Raw genomic sequence first — 26046 nt, 5'->3', positions numbered from 1 at the left:
TTATGTTACAGATTTTCTTCTATAGCATTAGTCACTCGCTGTGATGACAAAGCGACAACCTTAGATGAAATGGTTTGTCGCTCAGCAATATGACACAACCATCTGACTGATCGCTACCCTTCCCAAGGATATCAATTAATCCTTCAAACCTTGTATTAAGTCTTTCCAATTTAATATCAATGGCATCCACCATGAGGGCTTTTCTTTTTGATCCCCTAGAAGAAGAAGTACCACCTGATGGTTGGGATGACTGAGGTGTCAGATTAGGGCCAGGACTATAAGAATCGACATTAGGGCCAGTTGAGCGAGGAGTTTCACATTGCGTCGCATATATCTGGCTCCTCCGGGATGTACTCCATATTGTGATCGTTAAGATCTACATTAAAATGATGAAACTGAGTTCGAGTTGATGATTGTAGTGTTGTTCTCCCACCGTGGCCTCTAGCACGATCAAGCCCCCATAAGTTTTCCATCAAGTAGTAGTGCCTCATGGGTTTAACGCGCCACTTTGCGGTTGTGGGTTTTGCTTGTTCATTAATGAAAAGAAATGCATTGATATTCATAATTAATGGTTAATGTATACGATAAGTCAACAAAAGGTTGAATACGTTACCTTTATCAACACATTCCACATTTCATCCTCAGGCTAAAAAAATTTCGAGCTTTGATTCCAAGTGAAACCACTCAGTCCTCTAAATAGATCATGGATCTCATGCCATTTGCTCTTAAGGCTTTTCTGCCTGTTCTTCACATGATTTTTTGTAATCCCTACCAATCCACTCTAATGTAGGGATTTAACGATGTTTGTGTAATCCTGGGTCGTCCAACTACCGTCAATGCGATTACCCATAAATGCCTCATCGATCATGGCATTCAGCAATCGAAAATCCATGTCAGAAGTCCAATTTTTGTGTTCATGGATACCTGCAGATGACTCCAGAGCAATACCCTTTCAGTGATCCATGATAAAACCTAAAAAAATAAACTTTTGCTATAAAAAATTGAATGTCAACATTCACTACAAGAAAAATTGGAATTACATACAGCCAAAATCCGTATGTAAAACAGGTTTATATACAGATTACATACGAGCAAAAATCCGTATATAAAACTGTCGTAGGTAAGCGTTACATACGGAGAATCCGTATGTAATGCAAAAAAAAAAAATCTTTATTATTATTATCTTTTTTAATTATTATTATTAATATAATTTATACATATTATTATTAATATAATTTTACATATTATTATTAATATAATTTATACTTATTATTATTAATACAACTTATACTTATTATTATTAATATAACTTATACATATTATTATTAATATAATTTATACTTATTATTATTAATATAATTTATACATATTATTAATATAATTTATACATATTATTATTAATATAATTTATACTTATTATTATAAATATAATTTAAACTTATTATTATTAATATAATTTATACAATTTACAATAATAATAATATAAATTATATTCATATTATTAATATAATATTCAATATTCATATTTTTAATATTATATTCATATTATTAACATTATTCATATTATTAATAATATTTTTAATGTTATTAATAATATTGTTAATATTATATTCATATTATTAATATTATATTTCATATTATTATGATATTCATATTATTAATATTATATTCATTTTATTTATATTATTAATATTATTAATATTATTAATATTATATTCATATTATTAATATTATTAGTATTATTAATTTTATTAGTATTATTAATATTATAAAAGATTATTAGTATTATTAATATTATTTGTATTATTAATATTATTAGTATTATTAATGTTATTAGTATTATAAAATATTTTTAGTATTATTAATATTATTAGTATTATTAGTATTATAAAATATTATTAGTATTATTAGTTTTATTACTATTATTAGTATTATTAATATTATTAGTATTATTAATATTATTAGTATTATTAGTATTATTAGTATTATTAGTATTATTAATATTATTAGTATTATTAGTATTATTATTAATAATAAGTATAATAAAAATCATAATAATATAAAAGAAGTTGACTGTTGTAGTGGTTAAAGGAACCTGTGTTCGAATTCCATCCGTTGCAGATTTTTGTTTTATGGTGTCAAAGTTACATACGGATGTAATCCGTATTATCCGTATCTAATGTTGATTTTACATACAGATTTTGATCCGTATGTAATAATCCGTATATAATTCGCGTTTTTCTTGTACTGATTAAACCATGACATTTTGTTGGGTTACTATGACGAGGAAGACATGGAAAAAGGAACGGTGGAGGCAGCGATGGTAGCAATGATGACAGTAGCAATGGAGACTACAAGACAAAGAGAAATTTGTTTTAGCGCAAAGTGAGCAGTGAGAGAGCAAGACACAAAAATAGGATAAATAAACATATTACACTGGTTTTGAATAACAACAGATGTAATATAACTATTATTTTGTTAAAACTTTTTGTTTTACTTTGAAAGACATATTACATTGATTGGATGGACCAACCGGTGTAATATGTCTAAAGTCAAACCTAATTAATTTTAAATTGCTGGTTTTTACTCTATAAGACATATTACACTGGTTGGATGGACCAATTGGTGTAATATGTCTAACGCCAAAATTAAGTTTTTTTTTACTCTGAAAAGAACATATTACACTGGTTGGTCCTTACAACCGGTGTAATATATGCAAATATTTTATTTGCACCGGTTCTCAATTAACTGACCTATATGTCGTTGTAGAATGTGTTTTGTGCACTAATGTGGTCCATAGAAGGGGTAGGGAATAAGTTGTCATTGTCATTGATGCAGATGTGTTGCTATCAACTACTTTAGGACACAATGAGCAAGTAGGATTTGTTGGAGGGACATGCTCATACGCCGTTGTTATTAGCTTACGTTGATCATCTGGCCTGTAGAATGTGAGAGGGTGAGCATCGAAGGAATTGAAGTTGGTCTCCCACGAACGTAAGTTAAGTAAGCTTGGAATCCTTATCCCCAAATTGAGGTTGTGGTGCTTAACATTGGGTTGTTGTCACTGAGCAACATTCGCTATGAGACTGCTGATAAAGGTCTCATATAAGCCTTTGTGAAAATGTGGCACCGCAACACCAACAGTTTCCACCTCCCTATTTGTGAGATACCATCACTTTGGATGATGTGTCAATATTGTTGTGTCTCTCCATTGTGAGATAGTTTTATTTGTATGTGATGCTAGATTTAACATCAACGTAATTATTTAAAAAAAATAACATATTACATATTATCCATTTTACATTGGTTAAAGAATGAAATGATGTAAAAGGGTACATATTACATCGATTATGGTCATAACCGATAATCAATGTAATACGGGCCTTTACTAAAGTCATATGTAACCTTATAATGCTATTACATTGGTTTTGGGAATAATCCATGTAAAAAAGGAATATAACATTGGTTCCGAGAACAACCATGTAAAAAGATGGGATATTACTTTGGTTATGGAATAATTTATGTAATAAGTGTCGTATTTACTTTTTTTTATTTAATTCTTTTAAATACGCTTTTATATATCGATTAATTTTTAAAATCGATATAAAATATGTTTCACTTTCTACAATGGTGACATCTACATCGACGTAAAATCTAATAAATAACTTTTGGTATAATTACATTGGTCTTTACATTTAGGGTCAATATTCAATTTACTACAATGATTTTTTAAAAAATCAATTTGGTTCCAAGTTTTTTTAAAAAGTATGCAATTTGGTCCCTTTTGTTAGATTGACATGAACGACATTAAGTGGTGAAGAGGTGGTGCATAATGTGGACATTTATGCATAAATTGAGTCCACGCATTATTCCATGTTTATAATTAATTATTAATTATATTTATTTTTAACTTTTGAATATTATCTCTCCATCTGCATAAACTCTAATCCCAAACTCATAAGCAAATATCACCTCTCCATTTGCACAAACCCTAATCCAAAACTCATAAGTGAAATCACAACTCGTGCAGGTTCAATTTCTCGTGGTTACCGTCTTTTGGTTCGTCAAGCAATACAATGTTGATGTCCAAGACCTATTTATTGTTGTCGTTTTGGGTTTTAGAGGCAAATTTGGAGAAGAGGTTGGCAAAGGAGAGTGTGTAAGCGGAGTGGGCGTGGATGGCGAGGCGGAGGGCGTAGTGGATAGAGTTTCAAAATTTGGGGGAGCTAGCTTTAGCGGTGGGGAATTGGAGGGGAGGTTTTGAGAGAGGAAGCGGTGGACTCGCTTCTTCACTAAATCTGGAAGATCTTGTTGGTCTTCTTCTTCCTCCATTGTTCTGTTTCTTCACCAACAAAGCTTTGGAGGCCCTTTTATTTTTTGAAAAGGCTGAAATTTCAATATCTTAACTCAACAACATTCTCTTAAGCAACAATATCAAATGTGGAATTGCAAATCTTCAATTCAATTTCCTCTTTACATCAATTTTCTCTTTTTTTTTTCTTTAGTGGGTGGATCCTTATGTTTTAATTTTTTTTTCTCAGATTCATCAATTGACTAGGTTTCACATTTTCTCTTGTATTCAACACTACTACAAAGAAACTTAGGATTCAATTTTGATTGGTTCAGATAAAGCTCTTTTTTCTTCTTCTTGTCGTTTGGTTTGGGTTATGAATGAATTTAATTCAGTTAAATAATTTAATTTAAATGAAATCATAATGGAGAAGAGTGTTAGAATACTAGATTACACCTGAAGACACCTGTAAATAAAACTGTCACTTTGTATGTCACACACTCTGCCACGTACTCACCAGTTATCGCCGTTCATGCCAATCTAACAAAAGGGACCAAATTTTATACTTTTTAAAAAAACTTAGGACCAAATTGATTTTTTTAAAAACCACTGTAGTAAATTGAATATTGACCTTAAATGTAGGGACCAAAGAGGTAATTATACCATAACTTTATATAAAATGTATTTTTTTAGCAGTCACCCTTTGCCAATGTTACTTCTAGCTTCAATCATTTCTAAAGAAAAAATAGATAAGATGAAAAGGAAAAATCATAAATATTAGGGATGATAATGCAGGATCAGTCATGTGGATCGGCCCGCAACCTGTATCAAAAAGCGCAGAACAAGCTTACTAATCTAAGCTTACTAATCTAACCTACTAACCTGCTAAATTAATTGACTAATAAGTTAACATAAAAAAAAATCTAAAAGGTGAAAATATACCTCGGTGGAAACAAGAATTAGTTATATAGTTGCTTTATATTAGAAAAGCCTATTTTTAATTAAGTTTTTTAATTAAATTTAACTAATACTGATAATTAGCACAACCCAAATATAAAATTATAATTCTAAACAAATCAAATTTTATATGGTTTAGAAATTAAAGCCAAAATTTCAATTTCATGAACAAAACACATCCTGAGATATTGGCATTGTTCTACTACATACTCGATTTGAACCTTACTCTGCCATTAATTTGCATGTAAAAAAGGCCATCATTGAACCCCCTTCATTTCAAACAATTCAAAATTATAATTAAGAACAAGTCTTTATATATAAGTATACAATATTCAATCTAATTAGGCATGACAATTTCTTCCAGATCATCATCCAAGGACAGATAAACTTCATCTAGCCATGAAAGCTCTGATCCACTCTCATCGTCATCATCGCTATAGCTGTTTACACCTTGTTCAGACCTCATCTTCTCGTAAACTCTGCACAAAACCCACTTGCTCCAACTTTGATCCTGTGTTAGGACAACAACATTACTTAAATGAAAAATTAATATTCTTTAACTCACTCCCTTTTTCAGCTCAAATTTAATAATTAACGAGCATAAAACTTTGACTCACATCTTATTTAATTAACTTCTCTCACGATTAATACAAAAAGTATGTTCTTAATTCTCCTCTAATTAGCTTAAACAAATGAATAAAACAAAGTCACTTACATGTTTTCTTCTTCTCCTAGAACTTCTATAGGACGCAGTGTCAAACCCAGAGGAACATATATGATATTCTTGCATTACCCAATTGGTTTCAGTACCATGTGGAGCTTCTTCACCAATGTGGAATACCAAGTATTTCTTCGTTCCCACTTTCTCGTCAAAAGTTGAAAATATAGGTTCAGTGACACCTATTTCCTTCCAACACCCATTTTCCATTGTTCTGTTTTCATTCACTTTGGTAAAGAAATAGTACTGATTCCCACTTAACAAAGCCTTACCTGTATAGAGTATAAACATATGCATGCATGAATAACACACAAGAAATGGTCATGCCATTGTTATATATCATCATAACATATATATAATGTATATATATATATAGTTTTGAAAACTTGAACAGAAGTTAACATACCATTTAGTTCCCAAGGATGAAGCCGAGAGAAATCGAGGTCTGGGATTATGTTGGGATGACATGGAATAAGAGAAGCCTTGCAATAGAGAAAGTGAAGAACGAGTTCTTCATCAGTTGGAGAGAAGAAAAACCCAGGAGGAAGGTTGAAACTTGCATCTTCCATCTTCTATGTTCTTGAATTTGATAATTCAGTTTTAATTTGTGAATATATATAATGAAAAATAGCAAGAGATAGAGAAAGAGAAAGAGAAAGTTTTTTGTTAGTATTATTATTATTATTCAAAACTTGAGTGAGTTGCTGTAAGAAAGGCGGCGCTACGTGTAAAAGCATGATAAGAAAGTGGGACCTATTAAGAAGGGCAATGCCGGCCAAGGAAGCTATCAAAAGAAGCCAGCGAAAATTACAACTTAAGTTAACATTAAATCATTAAATTAGTGTATGGTTAGTTAATTAGGAAGGATAAGGATTAAGGAACATGAGACCCACATCTGGTTTTGTGCATGGTGCATTAAAAATTTTCACGTTTGTTTAATTATCTGTTGCTTTAACCTAACGGCCATAAACCATGACAATACGCTTTCCCACCCACTAATCATTGCAGTTGCATGCAGATTTCACACACAAGGGTTATGATGAGATATTTCTCACCAATGTTCTATACATAAACTAATGATATCTATAGGTGGATCTTACTTTACAACAGTTTGAATATAGTCTGAATTTTGTTTGCAACTTTAGCAAAATTGTCTAAACAGATTGTTTAATAAGAAAAATAGAGCAAACCATAAAATATGAGCAATGACAAGAATAATAAAAGATTATTACATAAATTATTTTGATTAACTCAAATTCAGATTATATGTAGTCTATTTAAGAAATTATCTGGATTACAACGAGTATTTTTATCTTTTCAGGTTATAATGAGTATTTTTATCTCTCTAGGTTACAACGGATATTCTCACCTCTCCATATTATAAAGAGTGTTCACACATTCATAGGTTACACATTCTTAACCTCCTCCAGATATTAAAAACTGTCCAAAAAAATAAATAAAAAACACTCTTAAAGAGAGTACAAAGAATATTCACACTAGTATAACTTCATAAAGTAAAGAATTACAATTGTTTTACACTCAACCCAAAAGATTAGACACTCTAATGACTAAATTAGACACTACTGCAAATCTTGTATTTTCAGCAAGATTACTAGTGTAGTTTTTATTACTTGGTTTGCCTACCTTTCATTTTCACCTCTAGTACCTATATATAGCTTTTCAAATCTATTATTTGATACTTTAATTAATTAATTTTGGGTAATTACAATATCTTCATATCTTTATCTATTTGATGATAGATCCTCAAAACAAAAAGTTTGGATTTCTAATCTTTTAATTTGATCTTGCTTTAAATTTGTTTAAGAAACTAATTTAAAAATATTTGAAATATGTGTACAAAATTAAAACATGATTAGAAAATATTTTCATTCCATATAAATATGTGGTAAAGAAACATAGTAGTTCATATTTTCAAATTGTTTATGTTTAAAAAAGATTACATACATTCACAATATATTAAAAAAATATTTGGAAGATTTAATTTGAGCAAATATATTTAGGAAAACATAGATTTTAGACATATGCAACAAAATATATGGTCAACATTTTATATATTGAAATATTTTCGTTTCTAGATATAATATTTCGATTAAACGTGTTTTTAGTAAAAATATATATTAAAAAAAATCATTTAATAAAAAATATGTTAGTCATGCAACACAATTATAAAACCTTCAAACATAAAGAAAATTACAAACACTCGTAAGTATAAGTATCAACATATATTGTAACTTTCACTAACCACTTTTATATTATTAAGTCACATATAAACTACATATATTTAATCTAAATTTTTTTATACAACCAATCAATCAATACCATTTATCATAAATATATGCTCATGCATATTGGAAACCCTGAAAATTTACTAAAAACTACGGTTATACAAAACATTCTTAGAAGAATCAAATATAAATAAATTGTTCAATTACTTTTTATTATCATCAAAATATACAAATATAAATTTCACATTTTCTATTTATCAAACCTAGTGTCGTTTAATATCTGAACAATCTAACAAATCATTTAAATGGATAGTCTAATATCCAATATAACTAAATCCATGGCAACTAATTTTCTACGATCCTTTCTTCAATGATGAGACACCAATACATTACCTACAATCGACTGCGATCTTTCATAAAAGAAAATTGCCATCTGTAAGGAAAACACAAGTAGAAAAAGTAATCATAGAAAAATAGATAGCAGTGTAGAGACATCTGATATCTGATGTGGTCAGAATAATTTCACCAGTGTGTGAACGACGTGCCACTGACACGTGAAAAAGGGTTCCTTTAAGCCACACGCGTCAAAATGAAACCTTCATTGCTCATCCTTGCGCCATATGTTCTCACGTACCTTTCATTATAGTTAGCTTCTGCAAAAAGTTACAACAACGTACAATTGACACCCTAAAATATCACTAATTCTAAACCCAAATCCATTTCTGATTTACTTCAATCATTTGCTACACTCGAAGAGTTCCACCGTACCCATAATTGGGCTTCTAGTGAATCCTATGCATGGGTCAACTTAAGACACAACAACTTTTCTAAAATGGTCTTTTGTTCTCAATGTCTTATTTTTTTTTCTCTGTTTTCACATGTTTCTTTTATAATCAAAGCCAGAATTTCATATTTACAATGTTATAATTACCTTGATCTGACAAATTTGTGATTCCTCATGATCACTTAAATTGTTTTCACATCTGTGTAAGCATAAGATTTTAATCACTTGGGTAAATTCATCATAGTCTTCTGCTTAATTATGACTAAAAAAAGAAGCATATTATTCCAAGAATGTGGACAACTTCATCTCTTACAAAACTGTCTTATTCTAGCAAAACCAAAATATAGTTTCTATAATAAAGCTATTGCGGTACTCAATAAGGACAATATAAGAAAAGAATATAATGAGTCTTAGTGGGAACTTGGTTGTATTTACGTAAAGAAGAAACCAATAATAGTCGACAAATAACTTGGTGGCTTAGTATCATAAGCCATCATTAAGGCTTAAAAAAAAGATAAAGTTATATATGTGCTTCCTGGTCGATCTTGAAGTGGTTGGAAGGTCACTTTAAGGAAGCACTAGGTTTGATCCAAGACAAGTGTTTTACTGTGTGTGTTAGCTTTTTTATTATCATTGGGATACTGCCACTTAAACCTTATCCTCCAATGCCTTCGTGGCCCTTCAAAACCATGCATGAAAACAATAGAAAGTGGAGAATATCAGTGGAGTTTTGTTTGGTAGTGCCAAAGAACCTTTCATCGTGGGAGCAAAAACATGTCTACAGTAACCTTTTACATACCTCTGTGTCCGCTTTTGACATGCCAGTTGCCAGATACGTGCTTTTTCTTCCACGCAATGAAGATTTCATGTTGTCCTTTTACTGTGGATAATGTTGCCATGAAAATTATAATCAAAGACAAAGTATAAAACAAGAAATATATATCAAATGTTTAAAATAAATAAAGTGATAAATTAAGAATAAAAAATATATTATACTAACATGGATGGACATGATCTTGTAAACAAAATCAGTTTTGCAAAATAAAAAACTGAAAAACAGATATGAGCATAAATCCTAATCTTTCGATGCTTATGTTGGAGGAAATTTCGAAAGCAGGGTGAAGCGGAGAATGACTCCAAGTTTGAAAAGCAGACGTTGGCTTCCCCACCTTGAATTGTGCTGCACAACTTGGAAGTTCTACGCCTCCACATTGTTGGATTTTCGGAGGTTGAAGAAGTTGTGCAGTTGGAACCTGAAATAGTGTCACCAATGGCTGCTGGAACGTGGGTTGTGGCCGTTTGGGCTGTTACTTTTTTCCCTATATAAACAAGGGTTCCCCTCCTTCAGAAAACGCAGCTCACACTCACCTCTTCATCTTCTTCAAACCCTCCGTTCACCATTTTCTTCCTTCTCCATTTTTCCTTTTTAATTTCTCTCTCCTCATTTTTTATAATTATAATATTTCTGGGTTCTATTTGAGTATTGCTCTTTTAAAGAGAAACTTGCTAGTTCTGATCCTCGAAAATTACCAGGAAGGTCATGTTGTATTCTGGGGGACTTGCGCAATACACTGCGGATAAGTCCTTACGGACAGTGATTACTCACGTCTCGGGAAACCAATTTTTGTTCGAGTTTTAAAGCCTATTTTACTACAATCGTAAGGACTTGTGGCTGAAAATACGGACAACAACAACGTTGCTCCGGGAACATCAAATGTTGTTTCCGCAACGCAAACCATTTTTGCGAAATCATTTCCAGATGTCTCCAAAATTGAAGTCTTCACTGGTCAGAATTTTTGACGTTGGCAAGAACGCGTGTCCACCCTATTGGACATGTACGGAATTGCTCTTGCACTTACAACTTCCAAACCCGACTCAACCACAGTTACGAAGCAAGTTGATGATTGGATCCATGCAAATAAGGTATGTCGTCACACTTTACTCAGTGTTTTATCTAATGATCTGTTCGATGTCTATGCTTCTTATAAGAATGTGAAAGATATTTGGGATTCTCTTATCCTCAAATATACTGCCGAAGACATCGTCAGAAAAAGGTTCATAATTGCAAATTACTACCGCTGGGAGATGATCGAAGGCAAAGACATCAAAATCCAAATAAACGAATATCACAAGCTGATTAAAGATATCAAAACTAAAAGCATAACCTTGCCGGATGAATTCGTGTCTGAACTCTTGATCAAAAAGCTTCCGCAATCTTGGACGGATTACAAACAACAACTGAAGCACAGACAGAAACAGATGTCACTATCAGATCTGATCACCCACATCATCATCGAAGACACAAACAGAAAGGAGTATGCTGCTGCGAAGGCCAAAACTTTGTCTGCCAAAGCAAAAGTGGTAGAAGACAAACTAGCTCCAAAAAGGTATGAGAAAAAATTTGATCATAAAAAGAAATACAATAAATTCTCTCGCTCCAGTGGAACTAACCCCACTTTCAAGAAAAAGAATAATTGCTTTGTCTGTGGAAAACCAGGTCATCATGCACCTCAATGCAGACATAGGGCTAAAAACGACTATCCTCCTAAGGCAAATCTAGTCGAAGGGGAAGATACAATTGTGACAGTCGTTTCACAAGTAAATCTTGTGACAAATGTGAGCAAATGGGTGGTAGACTCTGTGGCTACCAGACACATTTGTGCAAGCAGAAATGTGTTTACCTCCTACACAAGTGTTGGGGATGGAGAAGAACAAGTATATCTTAGTGATTCCAGGACAACTCCTGTCCTAGGAAAATGAAAAGTTCTTCTGAAGCTCACATCTGGTAAAACTCTGGCTTTGAGTGATGTGCTACATGTGCCATCAATTAGAGTTAATTTGATCTCTGTGGCATTGCTAAGCAAAGTTGGGGTTAAAGTGTCATTTGAATCTGACAAGATTGTTATGACAAAAAACAATGTTTTTGTGGAAAAGGGATATTGTGATCAAGGCCTTTTTGTATTAAACATTTATGAAATTATGAATCTTCTGCTTATGTTGTTGACTCGTATGATATATGACATGCTAGATTAGGACATGTGAATTCTTCGTATGTTATGAAATTGCAACGACTAGGATTAATCAACATGCATGACAAACAAAGTAGTAAATGTGATGAATGCGTAGAATCTAAAATAACAAAGAAAACATGTCACTCTGTAGAACATCAAACTGAAATTCTTGGTTTAATACATACCGACCTTGCTGATTTAAAACAAACCATGTCTAGAGGTGGTAAAAATTATTTTGTAACTTTTATAGATGATTTTTTTAGATACACCAAAGTGTATTTAATTAAACATAAGGATGAAGCTTTTGACAAGTTTTTAACTTATAAAGCGGAAGTAGAAAATCAATTGAATAAGAAAATTAAAAGAATTAGATCAGATAGAGGTGGTGAATATGTTTTATTCAATGACTATTTTGTAAAAGAAGGTATTATTCATGAAGTAACCCCACCATATTCACCTGAGTCTTAAAAATAGGACTCTTAAAGAAATGATGAATGTCATGCTTATTAGTTTTAATGTTCCTGATAATTTATGGGGTGAATCTCTACTTACTGCGTGTTTTTTTTACAAAATAGAATACCACATAGGAAAGGTTATCAACCTAATCTGAAATACCTAAAAGTGTGGGGGTGTTTAACTAAAGTGATGTTACCTGATCCTAAAAAAAGAAATACACCGCGGATAAATCTTTACAGACAGTGATTACTCACATCTCGGGAAACAAATTTTTTGTTCGTGTTTTAAAGCCTATTTTACTACACATGACTTATAAAATATAAAATATGTTAATTAGAATTTGTATATTACATTATTATAAATTATATAAATTGATAATTAAAATTTATGTGAATAAGTGATTTTTTTTTTTACAAAAAAATATTTTTTATGGTTGATTTAAAATATTTATTTTTTATTTGTATAATTATAATACAATAAATTTGAATTTTTAAAAAATTATTTATTTATTTTATTTAAAATTATGTTGAAGTCATACTAAAATTTTTAAAAATTCAAAAAATAATTTTTGAATTGAATATTTCAACAATGTATGTTATAGTAAAGTATATTAACACTATTTATTGAAAGATGTGTCTGAATTTTATAAATAAATAACTAATCTAGACCATGAAAATACTAGATGTTACAGAATTAAGAAAACTATTAAAACTTTTCTGAAAGTGAAAAACATGTCCTATTTTAATTTCCTTACAAAAAGGTGTACACGTGTATAGTAACCTAAAAATTCATCAGTCATTAAAAAAGTTATATTATTATAGAATGAAATGAAACATTTTGACAGGAAACAAATCACTGGTTACAATAATAACTAAATTAAAGATTATTTTAAAATTTTAAAAAATGATTTTTAAATTAATTTTTATTATTGTTAAATAGTTTCTAAATTGGTATTTAATTAGCAATCAAGGTTTTAACTACTAATTATTTAGTTTTTAAATTTGGTAGAAAAAACTTTAGTTGCTTATTAGATACTAATTTAAAAACTATTTAACAATAATATAAATTAATTTATAAATATTTTTTTTATTTTCTAAAATGATCTCTAATTTAGTTACTATTTAGTTACAATTGTAACTAACTATTTTGATTTCTAAAAATTGATTTATATTTCATGATTTTCTTGGAGCGATGTTAGACGATCTAATTTAATTTCCTTTTATATGTAATTAAAATATTATAATTATAAGTCGTGAAAATTATTTTCTAACAGTTAAACTTAATAAATTTTATTCCCTATATAATATATATGCATTTTTCACACTTTGATTCTATACTTTTTTTTTATGTCTCTATTAATTATTTTTATTTTAATCTTTCATTTTATTTGTTCAAATCTTATAAAATATGAACTAAATGTTTTTAAGAAAAAATATTATTTAAGATATCATATTAAAAGAGCTTTTTTTTTTATAGTAAAAGAGCTTTTTTTTTAATATCTATTATTCAAGAAATATCTTATTAATTATCTAAATCCTAAACTTTAAATTTTAAATTATTTAAATTTTCTTTGAAACAAAACAAAACAAATAATAGAAACACAAATAAAGAAAACAAATCTAAGGCCCACAATAAAGCAATTATCCATATGAGAAAAAAATGTTCACTTTTTTCATATTATAACATAAGAATAATATACTATTTTTGTTTTAATAATACTTAATTTATTATTTTGAACTTTTGGACTATTATTGGATCAAAATATTTCCAATGGTTTTTTTTGGGATGATTCTGGGATGATAAAGTGGGTGAGTACTGTATGACTGTGGGATGATAAAGTGGGACAAGTCTGCAAGCCAGTACATCTTGATAAGAAAAATGTGGGGTTGGTCGTTCGAGTTGGTCCATGTCTTGATAAAAAACAATGTGGGGGTGAACTGTTTATTTTAATTTGCTGAACCATTTAGTTTTGTTTTGCATAACTCGCAGTCCGTGTAGGACGGGTCATAACCCGCATATATTAATATTCTGAAAATTTCTTTCAATACTCTCATAATTTCTTCTTGCACCTTCATACTCTACAATCAAAAATACAAATTTGTATTCTAGATTGTACAATCCATAATACAAAATTCGTATTCTGAAATGTACAATTTGAAACACAAATTTTAACTTCTAGATTCTATAGCCTTGGAAATCTTGGGATTTCACATTTCAAAATTAAAGAAAACACGTTCAATGAAAAATGTCAAAAGATAATTTGAGTATTTTTTGAAGTAGAGGTGTAGGAAAAAAAATTTCTCAATCCCTAATTCATAACACTTATACGAAATTCGGTAAGACTTGATGACTTTTTTATATTTAATAGTGTTTTTGTCTCACATGCAGGATGGATCGGTAAAATTGACTCACATTTCCTATGCGAGACAGACCAACCCAACTTGCATTTCATTTGCGGGGCAGACAAACCTAACTCGTATTTTGCAAGCAAAAAATGCAGACTAATATGTGAGGGTATATTACTTATTTAGATTCATGGTTTTGTGGAAAGGATAAGGAGAGGATATAAATGTGAATAATAAATCTCTTCTCCTCATGAAATGAAGAGAACAAAAGGGAAAACGCATTGAGTTTTTTTAAAATTTACCTTTTTTTATTTTAGGTTTCATGTTTTTTTTTCATTTTTCAAGAATAAAAAGTAGAATTCATTTCAAATATCAGTTATTAAATAAATTTAACTAAAACAAATATTTTAATAAAATAAAATAATACAAAAATATATAATTATTTATAATAAACCAATTATATAAAAATTATTATTATTATAAATATAATAATACTATAAGCTTCAATAAATTTTCCTCACAAATCTACTATAAAATATCTCAATGAAAACACACTCACTTTCTTTACAGTTTTCTCTCAAATCCTCACACATCCATTTCTTCAAATTTTTACACTTTCACTTTTCAATTCAAATAGAACCTAAAAGATTAAGTGAGAGTAGGGGTGACAATGTGGGGTGGGTCATGCGGGCCGGCTCGCAGTCCGCTACCAAAAAGTGCGGGGCGGGCTTACTAATTTAGCCTCTTAACCCACTTTGGCCCACTGACCCGCGTAAATAAAAAATTAATTATTTTTTTTTTGTAAAAAAAAATCATACCCCCTTCATCCATTATTGCAGTGTGACCTTTATTTTATTTTATTTTAAAAAAAGTGAATTTAATATAAGAAAAAATGAATGTTTTATTTTAATCATAAAGAAGTTAGTATTAAGAGTGACATTGGATTTAGTTTTAAGTAAAGTTTAATATTTAAATTTTGTTAATAAAAAAATAATATAAAAAAGAAAATTTAATAGGAAGGTTAAAAAATTAGTCCTCTTCATTAAAATATTTTGTAGCAAAATTTTGATACGATACTCTTATACATTTACATACATACATAGAAAAAAAATAGATGCAAAGTAAAACTTTAATTATTTTTAGTTAATAACAACCCTCATACTTGAATTTATATATTTTTTTAATTAAATAAATTGAAACATAAATAAAATTTTAAATTTTCAGTAGTAAAAATAAATTTTTTTATAATTAATAAAATTTTAATTTTTGAAAAAAAATTATGTAGACTGGTCCACGAACGTGGATTACTTTTTATTCGATACGGATTAGTAAAATGAGTCAGCACTCTTAACACAAGCGGACGAAAAGCGACTAGTCCGGCCATCCTAAGGAAGATGCCTAAGTGAGGCTCATTAAATTTTTTACTTCTACTTCATAACGACATTACTTTTTTATTAAAAAATATAATTTGTTTCAATTAAGTACTATATTTTAATATTTTATTATTAAAAGCAGTTTCTAATGGATTTTTTTTAAAAGAGGAGTGTCAAAATACTTTTTCTTTCTTTGCTTTTACGGTTCCTGTCAACATGTCCTTATGGGGGTGACGATGATCGATGCAGACGTTGAAAATTTGTGAAAAAGTATGCTCGCAATTAATATACATTGACTTTTATATAATATTTTGAATTGTGGAAATAATTTATAGTTGCACTGTTTGTTTTTAAAAAATCTCTATAAACTTTTTACGAAATTAAAATAAACTCAAGCGACTTTATTAATTTTTTAAAATTTAACATATTCATAAGTTAATTTAGTATCAAGAAGTAGATTTATTTTTTAAATTATTCATGGATAGATTTATTAAATTGCATTATAAAAATAATAACATGAAAATTGATGATATAAAAGTTATACCTACTTACCTCTAATATATTTGATATATGAGTGAGATATCTTGTAAATAATTTCTCAACAAAATCAATTGATTATCACTTCAAAGATAAAGTCTAATTACTCTATTATCTATTATTATATTTTTTTTTAATATAATATAAATTATAACAAATACTCAAAGATAACTATTATGCTATTGCGTGATGATAGACAAACACCCCATTTTTTAGTAAACACTCATCCAACATTAATGATATAATAATTTAATTTTAAGACATAAACTAATTTTTGAAGAATTAACTATAAATTTAAAAATATTTTTTATTAGGTGTTGTATAGGTGTAGGAAAAGGGTGTTCATGTAAAACTTTCCTATGCTATTTTAAAAAGTAATAATATCATCTAGTAACAATTAAAGTTTTTATAATTTTAATGCTTTTAATATAATGTCAGGTCAAATCAAATAAAGCACATTAAAAAGAAATATTTTTGTATGAAACTTGGGAAAGTTTTTTATTCATAGCGTTAGTACATGAAAAAGAATAATGTTGATTTTTTTTATAACGTCTGTATGTACTCTTAAAAATACCTAGTTAACCGTCATTTCTTGTTTTTTACATTGCTTTAGAAAGAAATATTTTAGGGTTAAAGAAAGCAACTTGATTCATGGGATTTTTTATTTTTTATTTTTTCTTCATATATATCTATCAATTCCTTTTTGGCCTTTTGGAGCTTGCCCTTCAAATTATTTGGCGCCTTTGTTGAAGTTTCAAAAAGTGACGCAAATAGAAAATATTCAATGCTAACTTTTAATCTTGTATTAGTAAAAAAACTAACTTATGGATGTTATAAGTTTTGTGTAAACTCCTGACAGTTAACGTTATTAACGTTGATTAAACTTATGCTAAGATGAACATGGTATATTAAGCATGAATTAATTATGAAAATGTAGTGTCAACTTAATTTATTCAAATTTTATAGTTCATATAATTCATTTGGTTGAGAGGTTGAGATATGAGAACAAAGTCAATCCCATTTGAATGAGACATGAAAAAGGAGTTAGTTGGATTTTGACTTAAATCTTTAGGTTGATCTACCATTGTGATACACAAGAAGAAAATAATGACAAAAACGTGATAAAAAACTATATGTTTTCTAATACCATATTGAAACTATAATATTATTGATGATAAAAAAAACTACAAAATCTAAGAAAGCGTTAGATATTATTCTTACAAGGAGTAGATCTCATCTCCTTGTGTTGTTAAGTAGTCTTTGGGGTATCACTGTCCAGGGTGTGATGAGTAATGTCTCAGGTCCAAGAGAAATGTGGTGTGCCTGCAAAAGGTACTTTGACTCTAAATTTTAGGATAATTTTGAAAATTAAAAAACTATTGAATATCCTTTTACCTATCCCAACATCAACCTATTTATAGGGCTGAGATGAGTCTCTATGTGGATGAGCTTGGATCGGTACAAACAAGATCCTTAATCTCGTGTTAACCAAGATGTACGATTGATTTATCATATTTTCTTAGGTTTAAGGCTATTACTTAATTAGGTGTTAATCTTGCACTTGATTTCAGAGTTGCTCTAGGTTTCTAATAGGTCATCGATTTCATGTGAGACCAAGATCGTCTTGGCCATATAGGATAGTTGCGTATGAGTCCTAGATGATGTTGGTCATATATAATACACTAGCCACCAGAGCTCGAGAATCTAAGTTGGAGAGCTTAGCAATTTTTTGCAAGATTTTTTTTGTAATCTTGTTTGGGCAAGATGACCTCAGCTAGGTATCCATATCCAACCCACAAGCTTAAAAGACATGTTGTGAAAAGGCTAGAAATTTCCTGGTACGAGTGTGAGGGGCATTGAAATGTCTCATCGAAATGTGCATGTAATAATGACCGTTGGATGTTAATTGATCTAATGGTTGGCAAATGGTTACGTCACTTGGGTTACCTTGTTTCAATATCTATAAATAGGCGTGAGTTATTACTTTGGTGACCATTTGTTTTTTACTATAAGTCCGAGTAGTGGCTAGGTATAGAGAATTTGTTGTGGTCCTTGGTTAGTGATATCTTCTTCCTCAAGTGTGTCGACTTATTCGGGTGGGTATTTGTTTGGAGATGTCAGCGAGTCAATGGTGTCGTGTTGTGCAAGCTTCTACAACAAGTTAGGTTAGAGTTAACAAACCCTAAGCAAGTTGTGCAGTGCTTATAGAAATTCCTTGCAAGTGAGGGTTTCTATAAGTGTCTCATACATTTTCTAGCTTATGTTTATTCTACTCTAGGTATGGTCCAAAATACAAGGCCTAGAAATCAAACTATTATACTTTTTACAAATTTATACAAGGCTAAGAGATAAAATATATGTTGTAGAGCTTCATAATTTTCTTTGCTCTTAGCCTGAGTTGTGGTGTTTAGATATGTTGGGATGGTCCTCCATCAGTTTGATTAAGGTGACGTTGGCTCATGATGAAGGAAACACAAGTAAAGTCAAAACCGAAAAGAAGTTGATGAGGTTCAAACAATATGTCCTTGGTGTGCATGAAAATAGCTTTGATTAAGCTATTTGACATACTGCCTTTCTCTACAATGTGCCGGTAAAATAAGAACAATTTGATATCAACAAGGATGTGTATAATAGGGCGATGGTGTTGGTTTAGCAGAGGAAGCAAAAGAAAGTGCCAACAGGGATCGAGATTATGCTGATTCAGATGGGATTGTTGGCTAAGGGTTTTAGTTTTTAGCTTTTTCTTGTAATATTTTGTATAACCTCTTTTGATATCAAACGACTATAGGTATATTTTTTGTAAGTCATTGTCAAGATTTCCTCAGTTTTTTAATGATAATATCTCTTTTAATTTGTTTGTTATTGTCTTTACTCTTCGATATTTTAATTTTAATCGTTTTTGTTTTAAGTATAGTTCTATTATCTTTACTTGTTGCTTTATCTTGACTCGTTGTATATTGACAGGGATCACATGTTTGCAAAACTTCCTCAGTCGATTCTTATTCGGGAGGGATCATTGTTAATCATCCTTTGTCGACTTGGTAGTTGGGAAGGGTCACATTAAATCTTCCTTAGTCGAAATATATAAATGTTCAAGTATGAAATGAAATTTTATTAAAAAGCATTGTTAAAACCTTCCCCGTCAAAACCCTCCTTAGGGAAAAAGTCTGAGTACGAAAAAAAGTACATGTTTAAGTGTTAGCTAAAATAAAATTTTAAATGAGAAACATTATATGTTCTTGGTATTGGTTTGTCCGAGAGATGTTCAAGATGATACACTTCGTTCTCAACTTCCATGAGAATATGAAATGGTCCTTCCCAATTTGCCTTGAATTTGCCCTCATTTTTCCCTACTTCACTTCTTAATCGCCATACGACATCTCGGTGGAACATTCTTCGCTTGACCTAGGAGTTATACCTTCTCGATGCTCAAACTTTTTAGGCCTCCTCCCTTATCCAGGCTTTATCCTTCAATTCACTAATCATATCTAGGTTTTTCGTGAGGCTTTCATTGTTGATGTCTAGGTCAAAAAGTTGTCTTCTAAGTGAGTGCTCTCCTATCTCTATCCTGGTCATGGCATATGTGTTATAAGTTAGACTATATGGTGTTTCTTTCATTGTCAACTATGGTGTGCACCGATATTCCTATAAGACATTGATAAGTGCCATTGTTTAGTCAAATTTTATGCAAACAATTAGACATTTATTGATTTTAATTGTTGACTCAACCCTAATTTGAAAAATTAGAATTCAATAATATATTTTGGAGTTATGAAATTAATAGAACTATTAATCTCAATTTTGTGTTATTTTCAGGAATTTAAGGAGAGATGAAGCAAAGGGATATATTATGAATAGAGATGTCACTTATCCCAAGCCTAATTAGGTTAAAAATGGGCGTAAGACAGAGAGAAAAGAGAGGAAGGAACCCTAGAGAGCAGCTGTCAAGGAGAAACCGTTTGAATCTTCTTGTTTTGCTTTTCCATCATCTTTTGATGCATGTAATGACTACCATGAGTGACTAATTCCTTTCCTTTGGGATTGAATATAATTGTCTCAAACTCCTATGTATTGAGGTGATATTAATCTATAATATTGTTTTATTTGATATTGTTATTTTCATTTTATGCTTAAAGCTTGAATTTTTATTCTTGATTTAGATCTTTGAAATTGACTGGGAAGTATTTATGATTATTTGGCCTAAACAAAAATACTTAAAGTGTTTTTAATACTAGGAATATATTATAATATATCAAATGTTTTATAACATTTTTTCTTAATGATAAGAACTTTTGCTAAATAGTTGAGGAATCAATGTTTAGGAGATGATCTTAATAATTTTATATTTGAGGAATCAATATGAATGACTCTTTTTGTTGTCAGAGCATAAGGAAGGATGTAAAATATAAAATAAAGTAGAATGTAAAATAGTAAAAAAGAGGTGCAAATAGAAATGTAGACAAGGAAGACATGAGACTCCACATATCTTCTCCGGAGAGGATTTCCACCAATATGGTGGTGACATTTGTCACACTCCCATTTGAGATGTACCTTTTAAAAGACTTTCTCGAGTATCTTGTACATGATTTTTAATCTCTTTTTTTTTATTATTTTTTTAGGATATGTTGTTATATAACTACGAGAATATTTGTCTATTCTTTTGTGGAACTATATGTACCAGAAAAAAAAAATTCAAATTTCTTCATAGAATAGATCTGTTGAGTGTTTTTTATTTTCATTTTTGAGTTCATAAATTGCTACGATATCATTAGCAGTTTTCTTCAAACTTTTTTTCGAAAAGTCTTCTATTTTCAAAATTTCACGAAAATCTGTTGCGCCTTTGTTCACGTTCATATGCGTTTTCAATCCGTTCATCTTCTTGGAGTGATTTTGAAAACGTGTGACCTGAGTTTGGTGCGAAACTGGAAAACGGAAGACGAAAAACGAGTTTGATCGAAGAACGGTGACGGTGCAAATCGGTTGTGAAATTCTTGTGCGTTTCTTATTTCCGTGATCATCTTGTGTTCTTTTTTTGCTGCGATTTATGAAAACTAAATTACACAAGAATCAAATCATTGCACGGTAAGGAGACTGAAATTCGATTTGTGATTCTGCATTTCTCTTCCATTCTTGTTTCTGGTACTGGTTCTGCGTTTTCCGGCGACCTAAATCGGTGAACGGAGGTTTGCGATTTCCGGCAACCTAAATCGGTGTTCAAAAGCGGTGTTTTCTGGTGAACAAAATTGGTGAACGGTTTGCGTTTTTCTTCATCTTTAAAAAGTGTGCGAGTTTGATTGGAGAATTGTTGAAACGGTGCATTTCCTGTTTTGTGAGTTTCCGGTGACCTAAAGCTGATGGACGGAAATTGTTTCGAATTCTTGAAATAGAAAACACTGAACGGTGAAGATAATTTGCTTGAAAATACCGATCGAACATTGATGTTGAAAATTGTTTCTGGAGAATTGGAGATTGAACGAACATGAACCAAAGATGAATTAGTTTGAATTGATTCTCGTTCTGCGTTTGGTATTTTACTGTTCTTCGCAAGTTTTGACAAATTCTGAATCGCTATTTCAATGCTTCATGTATTCTGCCTTGACATTAGTGTGTATAACTGAATTGGTGGATCTTTGTTGTTGTTGAATTGCGGTGACTGAGTTTTTGGTGTTGCAGCAGAGAATTTTAAAAAAAAGAGTCAAATCTGTTGATTTTTTTCTTTTTGGTGCAGAATGGTGACATAATTGTCCAAACGGTGCAAACAATAGCTTGAATTATCTTGTTGTCATTGAATTTGGTTTCAAGCACATAACGTGTTTGATAAATTGATTCAGTGAAAAAATATTTGAACTGCCAGTGACAATTATTTGATTCAAGTGGTGCTATTTTTTTTTCTTTTGGTTCGGAAATTGCTGGTTGGCACTTTTGGTAATTTTTTGGTCCCTTGGAATTGGTGGAAGTTGAGTTCGTTAGCAGCCTAAACATTTCTTTTGAATTGGTGTGTTGTTGGTCCAGTAGAAGCTTGGTGCACTCAGAAACTATTAGTCCAAGTTTTGTCTTGGTGCAGATTTTCCCAAAAGGTGTTAAGCAATTTTCTTTAAAAAAGAAATCTGCACATAATTTGTTGATGCAGTGGTTCAGTGATCCAATTGAATTTCCCATTGATTTGGAAATCTGGAATTTGCGTAAGAATAACAGAGCAAGAGTTCACTATTTTGTTTAAAAAAAACGCTGGAACTTACAAGAATTGGAGGTAAATTGGTTTAACTGTGCAGAATTGTGTTGGTGAAGTTTCCAATTTCAATTTGGATTTGTCACATTGCAGGGCCAATTTGATGAAAACGTAACCTGGCTTGAATATGCATTTTATTGTGGGACCCATCCGGTGATTGAATAATTGGTGTGATTGGATTAAATTGTGGCACGTAACAGCGTGAATTGGTAAGAATGTACGTGATTTGTTTCACAATTTTAAAGCATATTCTGGTGGTTTGCGATTGAAAAATTTTGGTGTGGGGTCCACGAGAATTGATTTGGAAATAGTAATAAATTTCTGCACGTGAAGTTGCAATTCAGTGGGTTCAGTTTGTGCCACATTTTGTTGCATTCAAGCCAGGACCAATTACATTCAGAGTCTCATTTTTGAGAAATTTGATCATTCTTTATTTTAATTTGGTAATCCAATTCTCCTGTTTAAGTGCTTCCTTTGACAATCTTTAAGTGCTTCCTTGACATCTTGATTTAAGTGCTTTCTTGACATTTTGAGATGAAAATTATTTAATCTTTGGAAAATGTTTACTAACATTGCTAGTTAGCATATTTGAGAACAAAAAGTCAAGCTAAGGATGACCACTCTCGAGAGAATTAACAAGTAGAAGTTCAAAAGCAAGAGTTAAATACTAGATTGAAGAGAAGAATGCAAACACCAAGAGAATTTTTTTACTTTGCTTTTTATATTAATTCGCTTGTAATTCTTTGACACTAATAGTGAAATCAATAATGCGTGTAGACGGTGAGTGTCTCAAAGGTCCGCAGGTGCCAATGAACCTTGTTTGGGATTTGTTTAGTTTTAATTTCATCTTAATATGCTTATATAGTGAGTGTGTCTTAAGAAGTCAACAAGTGCTTCTAAACCTTACTTAGGATTAGTGTCTTAGAGTCTTTTCAAAGTTTAACTTTTTTTTTAAGAAAAATTAATTGGAGTTTCCATTAAGGAATGTTGGTGAAAGCTAAATAAGATAACTCTGGTTAGGAAAGACTTAGTACTTAAGTAGTCCTAATGACTCACCTCTCTTTTCTGGGAGTGAACTTGGAAACACTTAGACTTTTCAACCTTCTTGTGAACTTGGCTCGTCTTCAGGATTTGGGGACACATGGGTCCCTTCCTCCAGTTTCTTTCTCAATGCTCCATTCTTGTGCCTTAAAGTAGTGATGTCCTTTGCTTCTATCTCTCAAGCTCAACCATTTCCTTCTACAATTCCATCAACAAGGTCATTTGTCCTACTTCAGTCATACAATTGTCCACTGATTTTTGACTTTCGATCATCATGTTTCTCATTGATACCATAAAGTCCGTTAACGTCTTTCTCAACCCCACGATGGACACCGATTGTTCTTACAAGGATCGAGTAGGTCTCCTCTTATACTGTTGCTAAGTAGGCTTCAAGGTGTTGTCATCCAAGGTGTGATGAGTAACATCTCGGGTTTGAGAGGGGGTATACCTGCAAAGGTACTCCAACACTCAAGTTAGCTTAAGAGTATATGTGAGTAATGAGTGTTATTGCATGTAACCTTACCTATCCCAAAGTCAACTTATTTATAAAGTTGGAGCGGATGGACTTGGATCAATATGGATAGGGTCCATAATCTCGTGTTAACCAAGATGTACGATTAGTTTATCATGTTTGATTAGGGTTAAGGTTGTACTTAATTAGGCGCTAATCTTGTGCTTGAAAGTTGCTTTAGGTTTCTAATATGTCGATAGTATATGAGGTCAAGGTGGTCTTGGTTGCAAATGGGTTGAGGTTATCTCAGTTGTATATGATACCATACCCATATTGAGTTACACTTTGGGATGAACTTGTTAGATTGGTGAAAATTCAGCCACACACTTGAGGACTCAAAGGGATGACTACTTTGTTAATTTTAAATTTCCTATTATGTAACTACAAAATCCTATGAGTTTATGCTTAGGTGTTTTGCAATAACTACAACAGTAGCTCTTTAGGCTCTCTTTTTTTTAAAAATAACTTTCATCAAGATCACTTTTACAAAAATGCACAGTTCATATATTTCACACTTATTCATAAGCTATTAATCAAGTCAGGTAAGACAGATTCTATCTTATTTGAGAAGCTGCAAAAGTTTGAATTTCTATTCAATTCTTTAAGGTGGGGCAAATTATTCAGGTTGGAGGTTTTTCTTATTTCATACTCCAACACTTCCTCCTAAATCTGGCTCATTTAAAAAACATAGATTCACTATTTGTAAATAGCAAAGGCATCTTTGGTCAGCCCTCTTATTCTAATTTGGCAACATTAGAACCCTGAAACAACCGTTCCAATGATGAGACGACAACAGGTGGTGTGAATTTTATGCCTGATTTTACAGAAAATCTCAGATTAGTTCCCTGCAAGAATTATGTGCACAAAGAGCTTAACTTTTATTTTACAACCCTCAAGTTTTTGGAATAATAACATAAATTATACTAACATTTAGAGCACAAATCACCTGCATCAAGTTTATTAAAAAACATTATACTAATATATTTTACATATTATATTAATTCCTTTGATTAGTAACAAGATTGCTGTAAACATTAAAGAATGAGACAATCAATACAATAACACCAAAAATAATTAAAAATATCCTTATAGTTTACTCAGTATTATATTTATATAAATAAATATCCCACCCAGAGAGGTTGAAGGGCTAACTCAATCTCACAGTGGCATCAACCTTGCTCGGAAACTATTATGATGCGAATTTAGCATCCTCCAACTGTTTTGTAGTTCCAGTTGGCCACTGAAGATGAGAATCAAAGAACGTTCACGTGAAGCATTCCATTTAATAATTTTATTCACCATGCACTAGCCAGAACAAGTGCACGTGAACTATGAATACAAAGTTTGAGGATCTCAATGTCTTTGCAGTGAAATCCCTTCGATCCACTCTTGTTTCACAGTAAGAGGCTGAGGCCCAAACAGTAGATTCAACTTTACAAAATAATATAGAAAATATAGAGCAAAACAGCCAAAAGGGCTTGTAATAAGAAGAGAGTAGAAGACAAACAGATAGTGAAAGAGCAAAAAGAGAGCAAAGAACGTATTCA

General features: G+C 30.9%; 2 protein-coding genes across 2 annotated transcripts; one reads left to right on the top strand and one right to left on the bottom strand.

The window, feature by feature from the left end:
- Positions 1–5372: 5372 nt before the first annotated feature.
- Positions 5373–6571, bottom strand: LOC137822890 (NAC domain-containing protein 104-like). Its single transcript, XM_068627907.1, has 3 exons — positions 6373–6571; positions 5964–6238; positions 5373–5759 (listed from the first exon to the last, which is right to left on the bottom strand). Exons 1-3 carry the CDS (start codon positions 6533–6535, stop codon positions 5586–5588), a joined length of 612 nt encoding a protein of 203 aa, XP_068484008.1. The 5' UTR covers positions 6536–6571; the 3' UTR covers positions 5373–5585.
- A 3374-nt stretch (positions 6572–9945) lies between these two features.
- On the top strand, positions 9946–11941 carry LOC137821752 (uncharacterized). Its single transcript, XM_068626500.1, has 2 exons — positions 9946–11383; positions 11494–11941. The coding sequence occupies exons 1-2, from the start codon at positions 10830–10832 to the stop codon at positions 11519–11521; spliced, it is 582 nt and encodes a 193-aa protein (XP_068482601.1). The 5' UTR covers positions 9946–10829; the 3' UTR covers positions 11522–11941.
- The last annotated feature ends 14105 nt before the right edge of the window (positions 11942–26046 follow it).

This window comes from Phaseolus vulgaris, chromosome 9 (genome assembly GCF_000499845.2).
Source record: "Phaseolus vulgaris cultivar G19833 chromosome 9, P. vulgaris v2.0, whole genome shotgun sequence".
In the NCBI taxonomy this organism is placed as follows: domain Eukaryota; kingdom Viridiplantae; phylum Streptophyta; class Magnoliopsida; order Fabales; family Fabaceae; genus Phaseolus; species Phaseolus vulgaris.
The sequence above is the reverse complement of the archived record's forward strand: the minus strand, read 5'-3'. Positions and strand labels throughout refer to the sequence as shown.

Coding starts and splice junctions, on each gene's coding strand:
- LOC137822890 (XM_068627907.1), bottom strand. CDS start 6,535: ATGGAAGATGCAAGTTTCAACCTTCCTCCTGGGTTTTTCTTCTCTCCA. Junction 6,239..6,372: donor TCATCCTTGGGAACTAAATG/GTATGTTAACTT, acceptor TACTCTATACAG/GTAAGGCTTTGTTAAGTGGG. Junction 5,760..5,963: donor CTAGGAGAAGAAGAAAACAT/GTAAGTGACTTT, acceptor GTCCTAACACAG/GATCAAAGTTGGAGCAAGTG.
- LOC137821752 (XM_068626500.1), top strand. CDS start 10,830: ATGTACGGAATTGCTCTTGCACTTACAACTTCCAAACCCGACTCAACC. Junction 11,384..11,493: donor GACAAACTAGCTCCAAAAAG/GTATGAGAAAAA, acceptor GTGGAAAACCAG/GTCATCATGCACCTCAATGC.